We start from the raw sequence: 23,791 nt of genomic DNA, 5'->3' as shown, positions 1-23,791 counted from the left end.
TAAGAGGTTTGTGCTGGGAGAAGAGCTAATGTCTACCGTCTCTTCTGTTACCATCAAGCTCACAGAAGGGCCATTGTCAACTTGTATCAAAAGATGCCTACAGAAACCATTCAGAGAGTCCATGGCAGGGAGGAAGGCACCAGACAAGAGATTTGCTCTTCTATGATTGGGTCAAGAGTCTCAAAGTTTCCATTAAGTCCTAGTCTCCAAAGCCATGCGTAGTTAGTTATTTCCACTGCATTCTGTTGGAGCAGTCACAAACTTCCACTCAGATACAAGAGGGACTGTAGACCCCAGTACTCACTGGGAGGAGCGTCAAAGTCACACTTGACTGGCCACTACATTTCTGTGAGCTTGCTTGTTTTTGAAAATCACTTTTGCTCAAAATTTTTTATTTTACAGAGACTAAGGCCAGAAAAGGGGAAAGGATCTTTCAAGGTTATTGACATAACAAACTAGGATCCAGACTCTCCTGGTCCTACTAGATTGAGGCATTGCTGCTTATAAGGAGCTCAATTCTGATTCTTAAACGGTAAGATGGATGTAGTAACTACCTTTCAAAGATGGCCACAGTGAACCAGGATTTTCCACATTCACAACCACATGTTGGCCCCTTCCACATTTAATTTGGGCTGCCCTAAATTTTTCCAGTGGTCATGTATGGATGTGAGAGTTGGACTGTGAAGAAAGCTGAGCGCAGAAGAATTGATGCTTTTGAACTGTGGTGTTGGAGAAGACACTTGAGGGTCCCTTGGACTGCAAGGAAATCCAACCAGTCCATTCTGAAGGAGATCAGCCCAGGGATTTCTTTGGAAGGAATGATGCTGAAGCTAAAACTCCAGTACTTTGGCCACCTCATGCGAAAAGTTGACTCATTGGAAAAGACTCTGATGCTGGGAGGGATTGGGGGCAGGGGGAGAAGGGGATGACAGAGGATGAGATGGCTGGATGGCATCACCGACTCGATGGATGTGAGTTTGAGTAGGCTCCGGGAGTTGGTGATGGACAGGGAGGCCTGGCGTGCTGCAATTCATGGGGTCACAAAGAGTCGGACATGACTGAGTGACTGAACTAAAGTGAACTGAAAATGCTATGATGGATAGAATGCTCTGGAAGGGATGCTGTGTAACTCCAGAGGCTGAGCCTGAAAAGGCTTGCAGCTTCCACATCCTTCCACCTTGGAACACCCCACTTTGAACCCAGACCCAATTCTGTGAGGGAGCTTCAGCAACCACTGGAGAGGTCCACATACTCAACTGGACTCCAAGCCAGCAGCCATCACTACCTGCCCAGCTCTGAAAATGAGGCCACTTTGGATCGTCTAGTCATCCATCCCAGGGGGTATTATACTACAAAAGATAACTAAAAAGACAGAAGAAGAAATCCCTTTACCTGTTAGGCTGGAAAGAGATTCGATCGTAGCCAGTGAGTTCACATAAATCCTTCTCAAGTTCTCGGAAAAGCTGCTGGTACCCTTGAGCTTGGTCCAGAGGCACAAAGGGGTGGATGTTTGCAAATTCTTTCCATGTGATAGGCTGAAGAGCAAGAGGAGAAAGCATATGCATATGTATACATTGTAATAGTAATAACAATACTAACTTTAATAATGATGATAACGATGATAGCAATGGCTAACACAGAAATTGCTTACTATGTGTCAGGCACTAATCTAAGCACTTTAAATAAATTCATTCATTTAACTCTTACCGCAATCTTATAAAGTAAGTACTATTACTGTCTTCATTGTACAAGTGAGTCACAGTGGCCCCGGAAAGGGCACTTACACAAAAATATAACCTTTTCCTATTTTTTGAGGAACAAAAAGGCCCCCAAATTGATTTATATCCATGAAACTCAATGAGTTGTTTCAAGCATGGTTTATTCAAACTCTTGCATAGCATATATATTATTCTTTTTTTCATTAAGCAGAATAAAAAGCCAACATAAAAGTAAATGAAGAAAATCCTATTATAATAGAAAATGATTTTCTTTTCCTAATGTGATTTGTCATATCAGAATAATCCTATAGAAAAAAAAAAAATAAACATGCTGGCCTAGTACAGATACTTACCAAACACCACAGCAGGATACAAAAACCTACTGTTGATACAAGTAATAAATTAAAACCTCAATCTCAACCCTTTGGGACCGAGAAATGATTTATAGAAAGCTTAATTCCACCTGAGCTTAACAACTACAAATTGATAAAAGCTTTTAACATGGCAGATTTAAAAGGGAGTCTGGGGTAGGAGAGGTAGGAAGACATAAATGCTATATTTTTACTTATTTTAACATTTAAAAATAATTTCAGTCATAAATGTAAATGATCAGGTTGTGATAAAGTTAGGGTTTCTGCCAAGATTGTTTAAGAGTGAGGTAAGGGATTTCTAAAGTAGTTATTAATCACAGTCCCAGTGGCAGCTTCTCTCATTATCTACTTATGCACAAGCCAAGACACTGCTTCTGGTAAGTCCCCTCTTAATAGACATGACCTACTTACCGTGAGTTCAGATGAACTGTTGAGCTTCATGGTACAGGATCCCTTTAAGAAGCACAGCCAAAGTGTATTACGTTAGTGACTTCCTATGTTCCATCTCATCAGTCCTCCCATCTCCCTGAAAGGCCAACCATTCACCTCTCTTGCAGCATATTAGGTGTGACCCAAAGAGGTGGAATCAGGGTGGGGTGGGGAATGGAAATAAAGGCAGTAATTACCAGTGGAATCATGCTATGCACAAGGGAAATGTCTTTGTTTTCCAATCTCTTCATGTATCGGACAATATTTGTTTCTGAGTGATAGCTGTGAACATAGAACACAGGGTTTAGGCCAATATAATTAAATAAGAGCCCACACACATCTTTCTAAAAGGTTAAGATACACTGAGATCTACCTTCAACATACAGGTCAAATTAGGCCATGAGCAACATGCCCACAGAGTATCAGAGAGAGAGCATGGACCACCCCCCACAGACCACAGAGGATTCCCTAGGACAAGAAGCTGCCCATGGGCATGAGAGAAAGGGCTGGAAAGAAGACGCTGCTGAGTCCCTGGGTATGATCTTCAGCCTGGCAACCTCACATCCAAACTCCCATCTTATCAGGAGTAGAATTATGGGTTATGGTACCCAGGAAGCAGAGCCATCAGGAAATATGATGTGCTTTGTGCCCAGGTTAGAACTGGGATTTAGCAGTTACTCAGGCTGAACCACAATAACTGTACTGTAGTGGAAGCCACTCTCCACTGTGCTCCCAATGCAGAAGTCACACAAGCCACACAAACCTGTTGAACACTTGATGTGTGAGGAATGGGCTAGTCCTCTTGAAGGCAGTCCCTAGAATACCTCTCCGCTCCTCACCCATGCTTTCAGCAACCAGCTCCTGCACGGAGAGATCACAGACACTGAAGCGCGGAAATCAGGCCTGGAACCACATGCGAAGCAGGCTTCCATTAAGCATGTGTTGTGATAGAGCACCGGAAATTCCCTACCACCCAACCTCCCACCCCCCATCAGGGACATGTGGCATGGTGCAAAGACAGAGGTCAGGGTCATGCAGTGTGGCAAATTCTTCAAAATACCATGTTTAAGTTCCATTGAACTTAGCGACAGTAAATAGAAGCTGTACAATTTTTACTGCCAAAACAAAAATTGACATCTCCTGCATGTTCCATGGATAATGAAGCAAGTTACAGTAAATTATTTTAAAGGGCTATCTAAAAATTTACTATGATAAAGCTCAAGTAAGGATTCTTATCTGACACTGCTCTTTTGTCTTTGAGAACAATTCTAATAAAATACAAATGTCAAGGCCATTCAGTAGGATAAGGAACAGGCTCTTCAACAAATGATGCTGAGAAAACTGGATAGACACATGCAAAAGAATGAAATTGGACCCTTATCTTGCACCATACACAAAAACTAATTCAAAATGGATTAAGGACCTAAATCCACAAGCTAAAACTATGATATCTGGGACTTCCCTGGTGGCTCAGTGGCTAAGACTCCACGCTCCCAATGTAGGGGGGCCCAGGTTTGATGCCTGGTCTGGGAACTGAATCCCACATACTGCAGCTAAAGATTTCCACATGCTGCAACTAAGAACCAGTGTGCCAAAATAAATAAATTAAATATTAATAAATAAATAAAATAAAATTACAAAACTCTTAGAAGAAAGTATAGAGGCAAATCTGCATGACCTTGGATTTGGCAATGACGTCTTTATGACACCAAAAGCATGAGCAACAAAAGAAAAAAATAGATAAAAGTGTACTTTTGTGCATTAAATGACACTATCAAGAGAATTAACAGACAACCCACAGAACAGGGGAAATATTTTCAAACCATATGTCTGATAAAATATCCAAAACATATAATTAAATACATGGCTTGCTCCTCATTCTTCTCCAGGCTGATAGAATGGCTCTCTGGAGCCCTCAGTGGGTATTCCCTAAATTCCTCAAATGCATGGAACAAATACTGTGATTAAATTTAAATTAATTGTGGAATTCTAGAGGGAGGATACTTATTCAGTTTTGTTTATTAATTAGTTTAAAAGAGAACAGTGTAATACTTCTTTGATCATTTACATTTGTTTTCTGATTTGAAGTCAGGTCTCAAAGAAAACTTAGACAACCAGAACAGCACTGATAAACACTCTGGAACCTATTTCTGCTTCCTTTCATTGGTTCATTTAGCAAATATTTATTGAGTGGCTCTTATGCTATAAGCCTTGCAGAGTGTTGTGATTAACACCTTGCTACAGGTGTAGGTAGCTACTGATGCCTCTCTTCCATGTCACAGAATCTCATCCTCACATGTCCCAGCTATTTCATCATTTTAGAAACCAACTCAGTCACCCCACACTGCTTCTAGTTCTCATGTTCTCTCTCTCCTCCTAGCCTTTGTGGCGGCTTTTCCCAGCATCTGGAACACCTGTAGCTCCATCCTCCTCCGCAATTGTGTCTGGATAGCTCCTACTTATCTTTCAGGTCTCCACTTAAGAGAACTTCTTCTGAGTCTTGGTGAGAAGCCCCTCCTCTGTGCTCATCACAGACAGTGCCCATCATAATACCTCACCTAGACTGCATTCTTGTGCTTATTCAGATCCTCAACAGACTAGAAGCTCCATAAGGGCAGGAAATATGTCTGATGTAGCACTATCCTGGGGATGTAACAACTTCCCTGGTGGCTCAGATGGTAAAGCGTCTGCCTACAATGCGGGAGACCTGGGTTTGATCCCTGGGTCGGGAAGATCCCCTAGAGAAGGAAATGGCAACCCACTCCAGTACTCTTGCCTGGAAAATCCCATGGACAGAGGAGCCTGGGAGGCTACAGTCCATGGGGTCACAAAGAGTCGGACACAACTGAGCGACTTCACTTTCACTTTCACTCTGGGGACATAACACATAGTAACGACCTGGCACATATTAGGTCAGTTTTCCCAGAATCAACATAACCAAGATGTAAACGTTATGAAGCTTTGTATTAGGAATAGCTTCAATTAAGTACGATTAACAGTCCTTCCCACTAACCTGTCTAATCAGTCCTGGCTGGAGCCCAGAGCAGTGACCTCTAACTATCAGCAGTCATGGGAGCAAGAGAAAAATCAGTAGTTTAATTTTAACAGCAGGCCACCAAGGTCATTCCTGGGCCCCCTCTCCCTCACAACTCAGGCCCACAAGAGGCAAGGCCATCTCTGACATCTCCCCAGATAGTCCTTATGAGGAGTGTGTATTTTAATTTACTTACTGCAGACGACTCACAGCCGAAGATCCACAACAAGTCATCCAGATCTTTTTCATTGACTGTTTCATCAAGAGAAATACCAAGCTATAGAAATGAAAATGAAAGGGAAAACATCAGCTCTAAATGTCAAGATCAGGGCTGACATAAAAAGGAATGAATTTGAGGAATTTGTAGTGAGGTGGATGAACTTTAAGAGACTGTCTTACAGAATGAAGTCAGAAAGAGAAAAATAAGTATCTTATATTAACGCATATATATGGAATTTAGAAAAATGGTTGTGATAAACCCCTTTCAGGGTAGGAATACAGATGCAGACTAGAGAATGGGCTTGTGGACACAGAGCAGCAAGGAGAGGGTGGGATAAACTGAGAGAGGAGCTCTGACATATATACACTACAACGTTTAAAATAGATAACTAGTGGGAAGATGCTGTATAGCACAGAGAGCTCAGCTCAGTGCTCTGTAATGATCTAGAGGGGAGGGATGGCGGGGTGAGGTGGGAGGGAGGCTCACGAGGGAGGGGATATATATACACTTATGGCTGATTCATGTTGCTGAACAGCAGAAGCCAACACAACACTGTAAATCAATTATCCTCCAGTTAAAAATAAGCTTTAAAAAAAGAACTGAACACACACACACACACAAATCAGGGCTGAAACTCTAATAAGAGAAGTCCAAGGGGAGAAATTGCTGGACAAAACTCTCCATTGTCCTAAAAAAACAGAATATCATTATGTCCAGGTTGACTCTTTGGCAAAGCAGTCTAGTACAGTCCCAAACTCCACAAGATCCAGAGTTTTACAGCCACATCTGAACTCGTCTGAGGGCTGCTGGGCACCCCTTTTGGTACTAGATAAGCTCACCATTTTTTTCCCTTAACTTGCCTCATCTTATTGCTTATCATAGCCTTTACCTTGAACAGTCATATTGTGAATAAAGGAGTAGTGTGAGCAAAATATGTGCCTAAGAGTTCCATGTATGAAAACACAACACCTTAAGGAAAGTTGACAATGAATTACCATTTAAAAAGTCACAGCGTTCCAAACTGGAAATGAAAATTGTTTACAAAGAAACAGATTGCGCCCAAAGGTCCAATACTGAGATCTTTTTTAAATAAAAAGATATTTTAATGAGGAAAGTCATGAAAATTTATAGAATTTGTAAAATGAAACTGAAAGTCTGACTTACGGTGCCATCCTCAAAGAGCCGAATATTTATTTGTCGCTGAGCGGCCCTGCCCAAGACCTCCTTCACTGAGCAGCCACACTGAATCTTCAAAGTGTCAAAGAACAAGTCATGCTGGAGTTGGTGCCCGGCTCGCTTGAGACCTAGACAAAACAGGAGAGCCACCGGTCTCTACAGAGAAACCTGACCTTCTGCCCCAGACACTTCACAGAGAACTGAAGGGTAAATCCTACTAACAGTCTGTTTCGGTCATACTCAGAGATTTGGTTGCTGCTTTCAAATTTTAAAAAATTAAATATTCACTATTATGCTGTAGAAAGTTGTGAAATACATATAAAAATGGAGGAAAAATCACCATAATTACCATCCACTAGTAACTAATGGTTACTTTTTGGTACAGATTCCTCTGTATCAGATTCCTCCCAGATTCCTCTGTACAGATTCCTCCCAGAAGGGTGTATATGTATGTGTTTCTATTTGTAATATATCACATATATATACTTCTTTATCCTGAAAAAAGTATTTAACATATCATGAACACTTGGCTTTTCAATAGATCAAAACCCCCATCATTATTTTTAATGGCTATATAATATTAAAACTTAAATTGTGTACCATAATTTTAACTAATTACTTATTACTGGACATTTAGGCTATTTCCAAGATTGTAATATTGCAAATAATGTTTCAGTGGAAACCCTTTACATCCTTATCTGATTATTTCCTTTAGAAACATTCCTAGAATTTCTGGATCAAATTGTAGACACTTTTTAAGTTTTTGATACAAATTGTTTAAGTGCCCTCATAAAAGTCATACCAATATCAGTATTCTTTTTTAATCTTTGCCAATGTAATGGGAGAAACATTATTTTATTCTTTAAATTTACATTTATTTAATTAATAGTGAGGTTGAAATTATGTATGTTCATTTATGTGCTTTCTTTTAAAATTACATTTAATGTCCTTTGCTCAGTTTTTTCTCAGGGTGTTCATCCTTCTTGTATATGGGGTCTGGGGGAAAAAGCAAAACCAAAAGCAAAAGCAAAAGCTCAGTATACTAAATATACTAACACTCAGTCAATCACAGATGCTGAAAATATTCTTCCCAGGTTTTTATCTGACTTTTTATTTTGCATGTGACATTGGCCATGCAGTGAGTTTTTTTTTTTTTTTTTAATATGGAACGCTTCACGAATTTGCGTGTCATCCTTGCGCAGGGGCCATGCTAATCTTCTCTATATCGTTCCAATTTTAGTATACGTGCTGCCGAAGCGAGCACTGCAGTGAGTTTTTAATTTTACTTATTCACAATTATCAGTCTTGTTACAACCAAAATTTTTAAAATAGACAACTGACTCACCTTCAGACAAAATCAAAGTGGCATTATGTACCCTCCGAGCAATATGTTCCAGCCCATGGGACCCATGGTAGATTGCAAACATCACAGCCATATTCGCCAAGAGAGCCTAAACAAAGAGCGTTTAAAGAATGATGTTCAGCAATGTGATAGAAGACAGATACTGAAACTGAAAACAGGGACTAAGCAAAATGATCAGACTTCCTGCCTTCTCTATGCAGTTGGGAACCATTTATAACCTGCCTGCCATCTAAGGTGCCTTTGAGTCACTACACTAAACCTTTGAATGTGACCATTAATAAGAGGTTCCATTCACGCAACATAATTTTGTCACTTGTAAAGGGGTAATCAGACTGCCATCAGATATGTGATATTTAACACCGGAAAACAGTGGAACAAAGACCTCAGGGGAACAAAATGAGATCTAAGAATTTTAGGCTCAATAAAATGGTTCTTCAAAGATAAAAGCAACAAAAGTTTTTAAACACACAAGAACTCAGGGAGCATAATTCTCTTGAAGTCTCAAATAAAGCACTAAAAACTGAATTGCGGCCAACCAAGAGGTGAATGGTAAATTTACAGCAAAGGACCACCAAAGATAAAAATGCAGGACACAGAGAATAAAACCAAAATGAGATGGCAGGAGATATATTAGAAAGGGAAAACCAGAACCTATGGCTTATTTCCTGCTGACAGTAAGGTCACCTTCTCAGGTAAGTTATCTCTTTTGACTGTTGATTGAGGTTTCATAGAAGTACTTACAGGGATGTATCCTAGTGTGATACAAAATGGGAAAGAACGGGCATTGAATCTCTCAGAGATTCGGGGAAGGAGTCCAGCATAGGGAGCAAGGAAGGGACCACTGTGATGGCACCTTGGATCATGGAGAAGGATAAAACGAGGGTGGCTTGGGTCAGATACCAAAATGAGTGCCAACTTGGGGGAAAATAATGGAGGCCCACCTCCTGACTCTCCTCCTTCTGGCTCTTTCTCTCACCTGTCTACCTTCTAACCATGCAATATCATCCATGGTATCTGGTCCAAACGGGTGAGGTAGGAGACTCCTCATTTGCTTTAGTCCATTCAATTCTCCCACATCTCCTAACATCTCATCAGTCCAGCATCACAGTCTTTCTGAAGTTTCCAGTCCCACTAATGTTACTTTTGTCCTAACATACTAGGTCAGTAGTTCAAGATCCACCTTTATGGCCAATCATCCCAAGGTGGGAAGGGGCACTTCATGAAGTAGAAACACTACTCAGCTGAGAAACATAGTGCCTTGAAGTTGGATGATGTTCAGTATCAGATCTATTGTGTTAGGTACACTTTTCCTCTGTGAGGCTGCTAAAAGGAATATCTCTGTGGCAACTTCTAAACAAGAAAGAGTTCTTGAAAAATGTCATAAAGTGAAATCAAAGTCAGTAAAGAAAATGAGGAAAAGAAGACATCAGAGAACACAGCAGTAGGCTTTCTTGGACCAAATCTCAGAGACAGTACTGACACTCTTGTGGACTCCATGTAACAATTAGAAATAAATACGGAGGAATCACAACACCTTATAGCTACAGAGAGTGCATTTCTGAAATAAAATATCCATAGAATAGAGTATCATGGCTCGTGGCTATGCTGCCTGGAAATAAAAACTCAGGCTAGAGTTCACAGAATACTCTGGAAATCTCCCATCACAGAAGTCTTGTGGAGGTTGATTCATGTTCCTTTTTAAACTAGAGATCATGAACTAGAAGAAAAAAAAGAAGTAGGAACATAACTTCTGTTCACTGTAGACAGCTCAAGTTAACCTGGAAAATTAATTCAAACCTTAAAGCAAAAAACCCTTAGTGTACTTAATGACCAGAGAGATACCTTCTGGAAGAATATGAGCAGAAAGCAGTAGAGGAAAAGAAGATATGTTAGCAGAGAATTCAGCAAAAAATGAAGGGTAAACTATAGAAAGTAAAGGCATCATATAAAGATCAATTTGCTGTCAACAGAGGACAAGCTTGTGACAACTGGCTCCTACCTGTGATACTAAAGGAGCTCTTCCCTGAAAAGCAGCCATTTCCCTGAGACAAAAAGTATAATGCAAGCAAACCAACAGAGGATACTGTTTCAATGACCAATGACTATAGAACAAGCTATTACTGTTGGTGTTGTTTAGTCATTAAGTTGTGTCTGACTCTTTGAAACCCAATGGACTGTAGCCCGCCAGGATCCTCTGTCCATGGGATTTCCTAGGCAAGAATACTGGAATGGGTAGCCATTTCCTTCTCCAGGAAATCTTCCTAACCCAGGGACTGAACCCACATTTCCTGAATTGTAAGGCAAATTCTTTACTGCTGAGCCACCAGGGAAGACTCAGAATAAGCTGTAAGAAGACCTTATTGTCAACTGCATCCCTGGAGAGGCTTTCTAAAATCTGGTGGTGGTATCGTGAGCCAAAGCCCTGAGGGGGAAGAACACTGTACTGACTGCTGAGTTATCTACAAGATCTTTTTCTCTGGCCCTGAATAGAAGAGATGAACCTAAAATGGATCATACGCTCAGGTGTGGTCATCCACCTGATCCTAGGAATTGGCTGAGTGTCAATGAATACTGCTCCCTTTAACCTGAGCTCTTGGGCAATGTTCAAGTAACTCCTCCTCTTTCATCCCATCCATTTCAGGAATACCTCTCATGATTTCTCAGTAAGAATACCCCATGACCACCACTGACTGGCCAATCTAAACCATCCCCTCAATACAGTCACCTCAAGTATCTTTACTCGCCTTCTTCACACTAACCTGGAGCGCCTCCATCTCAGCCTTAAGAGAGTTACTACACATAACAGAGCTGCCCTGCAGCCAAGAATGCCAGAGACCCTAACGGGTGAAGTATGTACATACATGGAACCCCAGTAAAATACAAGACTGGCATTCTGACAAGACCACAAGGCTTCTCTACCAACAAGACCTTGTCATTTCTGGTGTGCCAGCTGCTCGGTAGATGATGAATGAGTGAAACAACAACTCAGTAAAATGAATAAGAGATCATTTCTGTAGACCATAAGGCATTCAGTGAGCAGGTCAGGTCTGTGACCTACCTGAGCTGTACAGATGTTGCTGGTAGCCTTGTCTCTCCGGATGTGTTGCTCCCTGGTTTGAAGAGCCAGACGATACACTTCTTTTCCACTGACATCTCTGGACCAAGAATAAAACATTCAGTCAGCACAGATCATCACAGTACTGAGAACTGCCATAAACAGAACTGCTTCTTTCCTTCCCACCTTGAAGTGAATTCAGCAATGTTACTTAGGTGCTAGTCCATAAAGAGCAATTTCCAAACTATCTTCTTCCAAATGGGACTACTAATTTTCAGTTTGCACCCTGAGGATTTGAGGCACTGAGATATATACAATAAGTTGGAAACCTTAAAAGAAAATTTCCCGGTAATCTCCCTGCCTAAAATAATGATGATAATTGAGGATTAAACTCCACTCTGAGCTTCTTGGGAGATTCAGAGAACAGGGAAATACTGGACAAGGGAAACAATTTTTATACCAGAAATCTGAGCAACTATGTGGTTATAAATAAAGTTAATAACCTTACCACTTGTCTCTAATAAAATCTCTTCTTTCTTAATGCAATTAAAAATCTAGATAAACACAGAGATTCATCAATCTTATTTTCTATTTCATCAACTCCTTGGTCCACTTTCCAAAAAGGTCGGAAGTTCAATACAAAAATTAGAAGGTAGTAATTGATATATGAAATTCTTTTAAAATCAGAAAAACCTCTGCCTTATCTTATCTGGTGAAGAGACATCATTGAAAGAAGCTAATGTAAAAATATCTAAAGAAAATATCATTTTTACATTAAAAAGCAAAGTGCCTTTTGCTATCATGTGACAAAAATAAAGTATTTCAGAACTTCTCATCTCCATCACATCAAGCACTACTCCAGACTATTCACTTACTTACATTAATAGTCCAATTTTTATGAAAGGTCAAAAATAATATGCTAAATCTCCACAGTAATAATCACGGCACTCATCTAAGTTCTTAACCTGATGATCTTTAGCTGTGAGAAGCAGCCAATAAAGTATATTTGGAGGGACTTCCCTGGTGGTCCAGTGGTTAAGAATTTGCCTTGCAACGCAGAGGACTTGGGCTCAATCCCTGGTTGGGGAACTAAGACCCCACGTGCCATGGAGCAATTGAACCCATGCACCACAACTATTGACCCCACGCACCGCAACAAGATCCCACATGACACAACGGGAGATCCAGTGCTGCAACTAAGGCTCGGCGCAACCAGATATATAAATAGATATATTTGAAAAATACTGTAAAAGGAAGTACATTTGGAAATTACTCAAAGAGCCAAGGGGCAGGCCTCTAGGAAAGAATGTGGGTCACACTCAATGTGTGCATAATACTCTCTTACTGCACTTGTCTTTACACAGCCACATGGCAAGCTAATCCTTTCAAGAAAGAGACTAATTAGATATAGAACACACCTAAAATATTCAGTCTTTCAAGGCTTTCATCAACCTAAATAAATTCATTTCTATAACTTCAGTACAAATGTGTTATACATTGCATGCATACTTTTCCAAATATGCACAAATTCATGGCATTTGAGGGCTAAATATAGGAGAATGGTGTGTGTGTGTGTGTGTTGGGATGGGTTAGGGGGTAGATAGGGCACTGATACCCCAAACATTAGTATCCTAAATACACTCTCTCTTTTGACTCTATGTTCTATATTTCCTTAATTGACCCAAAACGACCCTGTTAAATTCCAAGAGATATCAACAACTTTTGTGAGCAAGAGAAGGAGCAGGGAAAGCCACAACCACAGTAAAAGGGAAGAAGCATGAGCTGCTTTACCTTGTTACCCCCACCATTCTTCCAGGCATCATCCTCACCAAGTTTTCTCTGACAGCAAAAAAGGCTGCATGTGGTCCACCATAGCCCAGTGGCACCCCAAATCTCTGTGAGCTGCCCAGGGCGATGTCTACCCCAAATTCTCCAGGAGGCCTCAGGATGCACAGAGCTAAAAGGTCAGTAGCACAGCAGGCCAAGCTCTAGAAAGGAAATAAGAGAAAATGGAAAAGGTTGTGGCCTTCCCTGAGAATAGTGGGAGGGTATCAAATTATCTCCATTACAGGCAGACTGGCAGAGTTGGTTTGTACCCTGTGAAATATGTTTACTCATTCATTCATTTAAAATATTTACTGAGTGTCTACTATGTACCAGGAGCCAGTGAAGAAAGCAAACTTGAAGAAAGGAGGTAGGAAGGAGGCAGCTTTACCATACCAGGTGATAAAGGTGTGTGAAACACACCAAAAAGAATAACAATAATCATTCAAAGTTGAGACACTCCTCCACGGACCCCCAAAGGAAAGGTTCTCCTACCCCGGCCTCGTGGGCTCTCTCCACGAGCTCTGTGAAGTCCTCCACCTTCCCCTCAGTGTCTGGGTACTGGAACAGCACTCCACTGACATCTTTGCTGCTGAAGTCCATTTCATGGGGTAACTTCAGCTCAATGAGGACTCCAGAATACCTGGAAAGATAAAGAACAACCATGTTTTTGGTTTACAGGGAAAATCCAATTACCTACAGTTTCTTCTCCGTGAAGAGATTCCTATTCGGTGTCTTCCTCAGTGCCCCACTGCCTACCCCATCCCAACATGCACACATACACCCCCATTCCACATCTGGCCCTTCAGTACTAACAGTGCTTCTCACTGGCTCATATGCATCCAACAGCTCAGCTTGTTTCTGTCCTCTATCCTTCTGCTCCTCTCCCGCTTTCCTATCAGGACATGCTCCTGGGACAAGAGCAGGAACATGCCTTCTTATGGCTACAGAACCAATACCGGTAATGGAAGAGCCGTCGCTACGTTGACCTTAGATGGGTCTTAGTGAAAGTCTCTCAGTCGCGTCTGACTCTTCACGACCCCATGGACTGTAAAGCCCATGGAATTCTCCAGGCCAGAATACTGGAGTAGGTAGCCTTTCCCTTCTCCAGGGGATCTTCCCAACCCAGAGATTGAACCCAGGTCTCCTGCATTGCAGACAGATTCTTTACCAGCTGAGCCAAATGGGCCTTAGGTGAATGGAAATCTCAGTAAGACAAGGAAGAAAACCTTCCTTAGTTCTTGTAACTATCTAATTTCTATCATGTTAGAAAACCACTTCTGAAGGAATGGTGGTATGGGTTCAGGGGAAAGGCTTTCACAAGGAGAAAGCAAATAAACACACCCACATGTGGCAGCTGTGCTGTGTTTGTTTTATTTGATTACAGCAATTTAAAAAAATGTGCTTTCATCTACATTGTACTAACCTAGGTATTATGTAGATTCCTAGGAGCCACGTTTGTAGGAATTTCAGACAGGAGCCATGTTTGTAGGAGTATATACAAAATTAGGACAGTGTGTGAGAGTTCCACTTTTAGTCTGTGCTTTTCAAACTTTTCAAAACACTGTTGAAATTATTTTGATATTCTTAATCTTCTTTTTACAAAAAGAAGTCAAAACAAGGTGGTAACTTATTAAAAGGCAAAGGCAATCAAATCCACTGTGTATTTTCCCCTGAATTCTGACATGGTTTACTTACCAGTAAGATCACGGGAAGAAAGTGGGAGGGAAAATAAAACTCAACAACCCCAATTTAAACCAGTTTCACCTCCAATCACTTTGGAAATAAGAGGGAGAAACAACAGAGGTGAGCATAATATTATTCCCGAGTTCAAAATACAAATAAAATTAATTACTTGGCTCGAGTTTGGACGACAGCAATAGTTTGTGGGTGGCAACGGGGGTCAACAAAAAACTTCCTTCTTTTGTTCTGCCTGTTGAAAAGAAAAACTGCATTCAAACATGAACATTAAAGAGATCAGAGTATCTTCTAAGAATGCAAAAAGAGAGATGGTACTAAATGAAAGTCTGAGCATAGAATAAAAAATAATCAGTCACTAATAACTAACGGTGATGTTTCCTGATCAGAATTTCACTGAAATCCAATTCAAATTCTAACCCCATTTAGCAAAATCAATCTTGAACTGGTTTAAATTTTTTTAAATATACTATGAGGAAAAAGAAACAAATGGGTAGTAATTAGGTACAAGTAGAAACAAGAAACCAAGTCTTCTAAATAAAAACATTTGTGAATTTTATTGCCAAAGGAGCATTTGTTGTTGTTTAGTTGCTCTGTTGTGTCGGATTTTTTGTGACCACATGGCCTATAGCCTGACAGGCTCCTCTGTCCATGGAATTTCCCAGGCAAGAATCTGGAGTGGGTTGTAATTTCCTTCTCCAGGGGATCTTCCCAACCCAGGAGTCAAAACCACATCTCCTACACTGGCAGGCAGATTCTTTACCACTTAGCCACCAGGGAAGTCCCAAAGGAGTACTTACAGATTATCTAAACCAAGTGTCCTCATTCAAAGGAAAAGGATGGAATTCAGGAAACTTCTGAATCACTGAACATGCGGAGATCTGGGAAGAATGGGTGACTCTGAGGCAGCATGGAAGCTCTGAGCCCTTTCAACATACCCAGGCCTATGCAGACCTCCTGTCTGGCTGTTTCTGAGTTATATCATTTGCTAATACACTGTTTCTAGTAAGTAAAATGTTTCTCTGAGTTCAGTGAGCCACTCTAGTAAATTTAATAGAACCTTAGGAGGGGATCATGAAAACCCCATAGGTTGAATACAACCTGGACTTGAGATTGGCATCCTGAGTCAAAAGGGGCTGTTGGAACCTTCATCTATAGCCAGCTGGTCAGAGAACAAAGAACAACCTGGGCTTATGACTTGCATCTGAATTTGGGCAGGGGCAGAGGGATGGGGGCTTCCTTTGTGGCTCAGACAGTAAAGCCTCTGCCTACAATGCGGGAGACCCGGGTTCGATCCCTGGGTCGGAAGTTCCCCTGGAGAAGGAAATGGCAACCCACTCAAGTATTCTTGCCTGAAAAACCCCATGGACAGAGGAGCCCGGTAGGCTACAGTCCATGGGGTCGCAAAGAGTCAGACACGACTGAACGACTTCAGTTCAGTTCAGACGAGTGGGGTGCAGTCTTATAAATCTGATCCATGAACCTGTGGAATCTGATGCTATCTCCAGGTAGGTGGTGTGAGAATTGAATTCTCAGACACCAGTGGGTATTTGTTTGCTGGTGTGAGAAGAAACCCCCTCCCTGACTGGAATTGGTACCAGAACCAATTTAACCACTCCTCAAGCCTCTGGAAGCCAAGAAGGAAACTTACATGGGCATTCAGAGTGTAAACAAAGAATGTTGCCCCTCAGTTCTACTAGGATCAAGCTGTCAGCCACTGTAGTCTACCAGTGGACTAGGGCCAGCACCCCAAAACCTCAGACAGACACGCCATCAATGTGGGCACATTTCCCTACGACAATCCACATGAGAATCTACCCAGAAGGAAGTTAAACTCAAATGTATTCACAAGACAAAGAATGAAAGAAGGCGAGGAGCTGGAGAATAGCTATTAACTAAATGTTAACCAAAGTTAACCATGACCCAGCAACTGTACTTCTGGAAATGTGTCCTCAGAAAATAATCAGAATTTCTGACAAAGATTTATCCTAAAGATGCATAAAAATAATCTAATAACAGTGACAAATGGGGACAGTGTGTAACAATAGAGGTGAGGTTACGTAAAACTCCCACAATAAAACCATAGTTTAGAAAACTCACTAAAGAAATGGGAAATGTTCCCCCAAATATTGTAAAGTAGAAAAAGAAAACAAGCTATAAAACATTAAATAAAACCTGAGAAGAAATTCATCATAAAAGCGAGTGATACTTATTTACACGTTACATTACAGATTGCTAGGCATTCTCCCTGTTAACCATGATAACAGAAACCCAGTATGTAGAGGGCAACAATGTGCCCATCTGAAAAAACTGCATTTCCCCAGGTGACTTGTAGGTACGGGTAGTCAATGAAACATAAGTAAGTTGCTAAGTAGGGGCTTCCAAAATACTACTGGCTTATTTTGCTAAAAGTGCCCTTTACTTCTTCCTGAATGCAGACATGATGGCTAGAGCTCCAGCAAGTCATCTTGTGATCAGGAGGACTGTAGACAGGGGCCATTGCCTACCATTGCAGTAAACAAAGAATGTTGCCTGCCATTCCAGTTCTGCAAGGATAAAGCCACTCGGCACTGTAGCTGCCCACTGATGGTGTACCCTGATAGTTCAGGATGGAGAAAAACAGGAAGTATTATACGCTTTGGAGATACCTAAGATAGTTAAGAAGCACTTCTAAGGAATAATTTCAATGAGCCCAGATTCTTGCATCTTCCCATACACTAAAAAGCATTAACATCATTAACCTGAGATGTCTGTTCTTTGTGATTTGCAGTAATCTTTTGATGTTGGACTACATGGGATTTTCTTCCCCCAGCAAAAAGTTCCTACATATTCTGGCTCCTCCCTGACCTCTTGGCAGCAGTTCCTCAGAGCTGTATGAAAGACTGTCTCTGGGACTATTGTTCTCAGTAAGATCCCTGGATAAAACTTAACTTGCAACTTTCAGGTTGTATCCTTTTCTTCCATCTACAGGATGAAAGCCTCACACTGAAGATGAGGCAGAGAGGTGGGTATCAGTCCGTGATGCTACCTCAGAGCTGCTGCAACATCCCTGAGCAACACTATGTATGTGATGAGCAAAACATCTTTAAGAACATAATGTTAAACAATGAACAGCAGTGGCTTTTTAAAGGCACTATATTTTGTATCTTTTATTATCTCAACTAACTTGTATAATGATACTGATGTAATATATCTCATACACGTGTGTGGGGGGGGGGGCAGGGGAAGCCCCACCCACACAGCAGTGGTGAGACTGGCCAATGTCCCTTGCTCTGGGCCTCTCACCTGTGGCAGAGCTGCATCGCCTCTGCAGCCGCGGTGGCCTCATCCAGCAGGGATGCATTAGCCATGTCCAAGCCTGTGATGTCACACACCATGGTCTGGTAGTTGAGTAAACTCTCCAGTCTCCCCTGAGACACCTCTGGCTGGTATGGAGTATACTGGGTGATCCTGTAAGGGACACAAAAGGCTATGTCCAACCTGTGAATCCACTATTGATAAAAAGTTCACAATATGCATTCATTTTAGAATTAGGTATCTGAAAACTAAGTTTTCCCCTCTTGAGAATGATATAATACATAGATAAGCTTACTTGTTGTCTTCTGTAAGGAAGCTTGGAATTAAATCATGGCAATAATACTTATCCTTTGGTTGGGGATAATCAGTACATACTTCTCTATCCCTCTAAGTTGTATCATCTTACATTTACATTTCAAGGATCTTATCATAAGTACGTATTTTATTGTAAACTGGCTCTTAAAATCCACTGGAGCCTATCTATGGTATTAGAAACAGAATTTTAGAAAAAAGCTCACCTCAATCATGGTTCAAGAATCTAATATCTAATACTCAAGACTTTTGGCTTTGGCGGAGAGCAGTTTTGTTCATACTAATCAGAAGTCCTATGTGCGCCTAAAAAATTAATAGAGGTCAATTTAAGAATTGTCACTCTCCAGTTATTAGAAGTCTATCCACTGAGTGCCTTCATCACTTTTTATCATTCCTTCATTTATTTACTCATCCCACAAATATTTGCTACATGCCCACTAAGTGCCAAAAACTATGATAAGTTCAGGTGACACATCAAAAGTAAGATGAGTAACAGTCTCTGATCTCAAGGAAAATATTATAGTGGGGAGAGATAAAATACATGAAATCATTTTAGAGTGATAAACATTTTAAATAATGAGATGAGAGGATGGCTGAAGACCTGGGCAGAGGGATCTTTTCATCAAGAATCCATTCACTGTACTATCGAAGTGTGTCAGACTGGAGTCCATGTTCCCAGGACTGATTAGCATTGTTTCTCATCTCTTTTATTTTCATTCCTCCAAGCCTGAAGAGTGTTTTCCTTTCTTTCCTGATGGTAATCACACTCAGTGTATTACCATCTTTTTTTTTTTTTTTCCCGGTAAGGCTTTGAAATCAATGTCTTCTTACCTCTGAGGGAGGAGAGAGTGGGGGAGCTTACCTTACCAAGCAGTACAACATTAAGACGTTGAAATAATTTCCCTGAAATGTTCATTGGTATAGTAGTGTGTGTGTGTGCTGTACACACTGTTTGTACAGCAGAGTACATTTTTGCTTCAATTAATTCCTTGAACAGCCTAGCTTAGCAACTGTAAATCAGTTTGCCAGATTCTAAGTGGCTGGTGAACTGGAATAAATGAGGCACACAACACGTAACGTAGACAAAGTAGAAAGGGAATCTGAGCAGAAATGGGGTCACGCAAAAGGCATCAACAAGGGGCAATTGTGATCTCAGATCAGACAAGATCTTCATACATGTGTCTGCAACAGAAAGACATATGCTTAAATTGCCTGCTAACATGAAATTTTCATTTTACTCACTATCATTATTTGACATGTAGACAGACACAGAATTAGACACACATACACACACACAAAAAGCCAAGCATATACATATATCAGCCAGCCCATCCAAAGAATTCATCACAGCACTGAATATAATATTGAAAAATGAGCAACAAACTGTCTACTAAAAGGAGAATGATTAAATAAGAGAACATGCATATAATACTATGGGTTGTGAAAATGATATATAAAAGATTTCCTGACACAGAAGATGCTCATGATACATTAATTTAAAAAGTAAAATATAAAATACCACAATCTTGGTTTTGTAAATTTGTAGAAATGTGTGAACCAAAATGTAAACAGTAGTTTTTTCTGGGTGGAAAGATTAGTGTAATCTTTACTTTCTTTTTATTTATTATGTTCTAAATATTAAAGACATTGGCTACTATTTATTAACTATCTTCTGTGTGTCAGGTCATAAGCGCAGGCGGCTGCGACAGGCGCGCTAAAGCGCAGCCAAGAGGAGCCACCCCACGTCCGAGGTCAGGGGCAGAAGCCGGGAGGACCCCATACCCGAAGGGCAGCGGCCAAGAGGAGTTACCCCACGTCCGAGGTCAGGGGCAGCGGCCAAGAGTACCAGACTGCGACGGAGCAGGAACGGCCTAGAGGAGATACCCAGAGTCCGAGATCAGGGGCGGCGACGAGGAGTTAGCCCGCGTCTGAGGTCAGGGGCTGCCGCCGGGAGGAGCTACCCCATGCCCCCACGCCGGAGGCCAAGGGCGGTGGCGGGGAGGAGCAACCCCAGGTCCAAGGAGCCATGGCTGCGCGGGTGCAGGAGGGCCTAGAGGAACTATCCCACGTTGAAGGTCAGGAAGGGCGGCGGTGAGGAGATACCCCTCCTCCAAGGTAAAGAGCAATGGCTGCGCTTTGCTGGAGCAGCTGTAAAGAGATATCCCACGACCAAGGTAAGAGAAACCCAAGTAAGACAGTAGGTGTTGCAAGAGGGCATCAGAGGGCAAACACACTGAAACCATACTCACAGAAACTAGTCAATCTAATCACACTAGGACCACAGCCTTGTCTAACTCAATGAAACTAAGCCATGCCTGTGGAGCAACCCAAGATGGGCGGGTCATGGTGGAGAGATCTGACAGAATGTGGTCCACTGGAGAAGGGAATGGCAAACCACTTCAGTATTCTTGCCTTGAGAACCCCATGAACAGTATGAAAAGGCAAAATGATAGGATACTGAAAGAGAAACTCCCCAGGTCAGTAGGTGCCCAATATGCTACTGGAGATCAGTGGAGAAATAACTCCAGAAAGAATGAAGGCATGGAGCCAAAGCAAAAACAATACCCAGCTGTGGATGTGACTGGTGATAGAAGCAAGGTCCGATGCTGTAATGAGCAATATTGCATAGGAACCTGGAATGTCAGGTCCATGAATCAAGGCAAATTGCAAGTGGTCGCACAAGAGATGGCAAGAGTGAATGTTGACATTCTAGGAATCAGCAAACTTAAATGGACTGGAATGGGTGAATTTAACTCAGATGACCATTATATCTACTACTGTGGGCAGGAATCCCTCAGAAGAAATGGAGTGGCCATCATGGTCAACAAAAGAGTCCGAAATTCAGTACTTGGATGCAATCTCAAAAACGACAGAATGATCTCTGTTCGTTTCCAAGGCAAACCATTCAATATCACAATAATCCAAGTCTATGCCCCAACCAGTAATGCCGAAGAAGCTGAAGTTGAACGGTTCTATGAAGACCTACAAGACCTTTTAGAACTAACGCCCAAAAAAGATGTCCTTTTCATTATAGGGGACTGGAATGCAAAAGTAGGAAGTCAAGAAACACGTGGAGTAACAGGCAAATTTGGCCTTGGAATACGGAAGGAAGCAGGGCAAAGACTAATAGAGTTTTGCCAAGAAAATGCACTGGTCATAACAAACACCTTCTTTCAACAACACAAGAGAAGACTCTATACATGGACATCACCAGATGGTCAACACCGAAATCAGATTGATTATATTCTTTGCAGCCAAAGATGGAGAAGCTCTATACAGTCAGCAAAAACAAGACCAGGAGCTGACTGTGGCTCAGACCATGAACTCCTTATTGCCAAATTCAGACTTAAATTGAAGAAAGTAGGGAAAACCACTAGACCATTCAGGTATGACCTGACCTTATGACCTTATGATTATACAGTGGAAGTGAGAAATAGACTTAAGGGCCTAGATCTGATAGATAGAGTGCCTGATGAACTATGGAATGAGGTTTGTGACATTGTACAGGAGACAGGGATCAAGACCATCCCCATGGAAAAGAAATGCAAAAAAGCAAAATGGCTGTCTGGGGAGGCCTTACAAATAGCTGTGAAAAGAAGCGAAGCGAAAAGCAAAGGAGAAAAGGAAAGATATAAGCATCTGAATGCAGAGTTCCAAAGAATAGCAAGAAGAGATAAGAAAGCCTTCTTCAGCGATCAATGCAAAGAAATAGAGGAAAACAACAGAATGGGAAAGACTAGGGATCTCTTCAAGAAAATCAGAGATACCAAAAGAACATTTCATGCAAAGATGGGCTCGATAAAGGACAGAAATGGTATGGACCTAACAGAAGCAGAAGATATTAAGAAGAGATGGCAGGAATACACAGAAGAACTGTACAAAAAAGATCTTCACGACCCAGATAAACATGATGGTGTGATCACTGACCTAGAGCCAGACATCCTGGAATGTGAAGTCAAGTGGGCCTTAGAAACCATCACTACGAACAAAGCTAGTGGAGGTGATGGAATTCCAGTTGAGCTATTTCAAATCCTGAAAGATGATGCTGTGAAAGTGCTGCACTCAATATGCCAGCAACTTTGGAAAACTCAGCAGTGGCCACAGGACTGGAAAAGGTCAGTTTTCATTTCAATCCCAAAGAAAGGCAATGCCAAAGAATGCTCAAACTACCGCACAATTGCACTCACCTCACACGCTAGTAACTGCCAAGTCACTTCAGTCGTGTCCGACTCCTAGCGACCCCATGGACTGCAGCCTACCAGGCTCCTCCATCCATGGGATTTTCCAGGCAAGAGTACTGAAGTGGGGTGCCATTGCCTTCTCCGACATGCTAGTAAAGTAATGCTCAAAATTCTCCAAGCCAGGCTTCAGCAATATGTGAACCGTGAACTTCCTGATGTTCAAGCTGGTTTTAGAAAAGGCAGAGGAACCAGAGATCAAATTGCCAACATCCACTGGATCATCGAAAAAGCAAGAGAGTACCAGAAAAGCATCTATTTCTGCTTTATTGACTATGCCAAAGCCTTTGACTGTGTGGATCACAATAAACTGTGGAAAATTCTGAAAGAGTTGGGAATACCAGATCACCTGATCTGCCTCTTGATAAATTTGTATGCAGGTCAGGAAGCAACAGTTAGAACTGGACATGGAACAACAGACTGGTTCCAAATAGGAAAAGGAGTTCGTCAAGGCTGTATATTGTCACCCTGTTTATTTAACTTATATGCAGAGTACATCATGAGAAACGCTGGACTGGAAGAAACACAAGTTGGAATCAAGATTGCCGGGAGAAATATCAATAACCTCAGATATGCAGGTGACACCACCCTTATGGCAGAAAGTGAAGAGGAACTCAAAAGCCTCTTGATGAAAGTGAAAGTGGAGAGTGAAAAAGTTGGCTTAAAGCTCAACATTCAGAAAACGAAGATCATGGCATCCGGTCCCATCACTTCATGGGAAATAGATGGGGAAACAGTGGAAACAGTGTCAGACTTTATTTTTTTGGGCTCCAAAATCACTGCAGATGGTGACTGCAGCCATGAAATTAAAAGACGCTTACTCCTTGGAAGGAAAGTTATGACCAATCTAGACAGCATATTCAAAAGCAGAGACATTACTTTGCCAACAAAGGTTCGTCTAGTCAAGGCTATGGTTTTTCCTGTGGTCATGTATGGATGTGAGAGTTGGACTGTGAAGAAGGCTGAGCGCTAAAGAATTGATGCTTTTGAACTGTGGTGTTGGAGAAGACTCTTGAGAGTCCCTTGGACTGCAAGGAGATCCAACCAGTCCATTCT

The 23,791-nt window shown here is 41.5% G+C and overlaps 1 protein-coding gene and 1 non-coding gene across 3 annotated transcripts in view; both read right to left on the bottom strand.

Moving 5' to 3' along the window:
• GLDC (glycine decarboxylase) overlaps nt 1-23,791 on the bottom strand; it is a 91,809-nt gene that overhangs the window by 45,211 nt on the left and 22,807 nt on the right. The window contains exons 1-13 of one of the 2 annotated variants that reach the window (XM_086415168.1): nt 18,704-18,801; nt 18,174-18,338; nt 15,046-15,123; nt 13,686-13,833; nt 13,158-13,354; nt 11,370-11,466; nt 8,294-8,399; nt 6,937-7,076; nt 5,749-5,829; nt 3,282-3,379; nt 2,716-2,800; nt 2,501-2,542; nt 1,393-1,535 (exon numbers count right to left, since the gene is read on the bottom strand). In XM_086415168.1, the coding sequence (XP_086271294.1) occupies nt 1,393-1,535; nt 2,501-2,542; nt 2,716-2,800; nt 3,282-3,379; nt 5,749-5,829; nt 6,937-7,076; nt 8,294-8,399; nt 11,370-11,466; nt 13,158-13,354; nt 13,686-13,833; nt 15,046-15,123; nt 18,174-18,265 (1,307 nt within the window). In that variant the 5' untranslated portion in view covers nt 18,266-18,338; nt 18,704-18,801. Of the gene's footprint in view, nt 1-1,392; nt 1,536-2,500; nt 2,543-2,715; nt 2,801-3,281; nt 3,380-5,748; nt 5,830-6,936; nt 7,077-8,293; nt 8,400-11,369; nt 11,467-13,157; nt 13,355-13,685; nt 13,834-15,045; nt 15,124-18,173; nt 18,339-18,703; nt 18,802-23,791 lie in introns of those variants that run through there. The other variant, XM_086415167.1, reaches the window with a different exon arrangement.
• Nucleotides 8,106-8,212, bottom strand: LOC147366917 (U6 spliceosomal RNA). The gene has a single exon (XR_015132218.1). It is a non-coding gene; the product is annotated as a U6 spliceosomal RNA (small nuclear RNA).

The sequence above is a fragment of the Bos grunniens genome, chromosome 8 (assembly GCF_055505025.1).
Source record: "Bos grunniens cultivar Pamir isolate PY7600 chromosome 8, Bosgru_T2T1.0, whole genome shotgun sequence".
Classification (NCBI taxonomy): domain Eukaryota; kingdom Metazoa; phylum Chordata; class Mammalia; order Artiodactyla; family Bovidae; genus Bos; species Bos grunniens.
The sequence above is the reverse complement of the archived record's forward strand: the minus strand, read 5'-3'. Positions and strand labels throughout refer to the sequence as shown.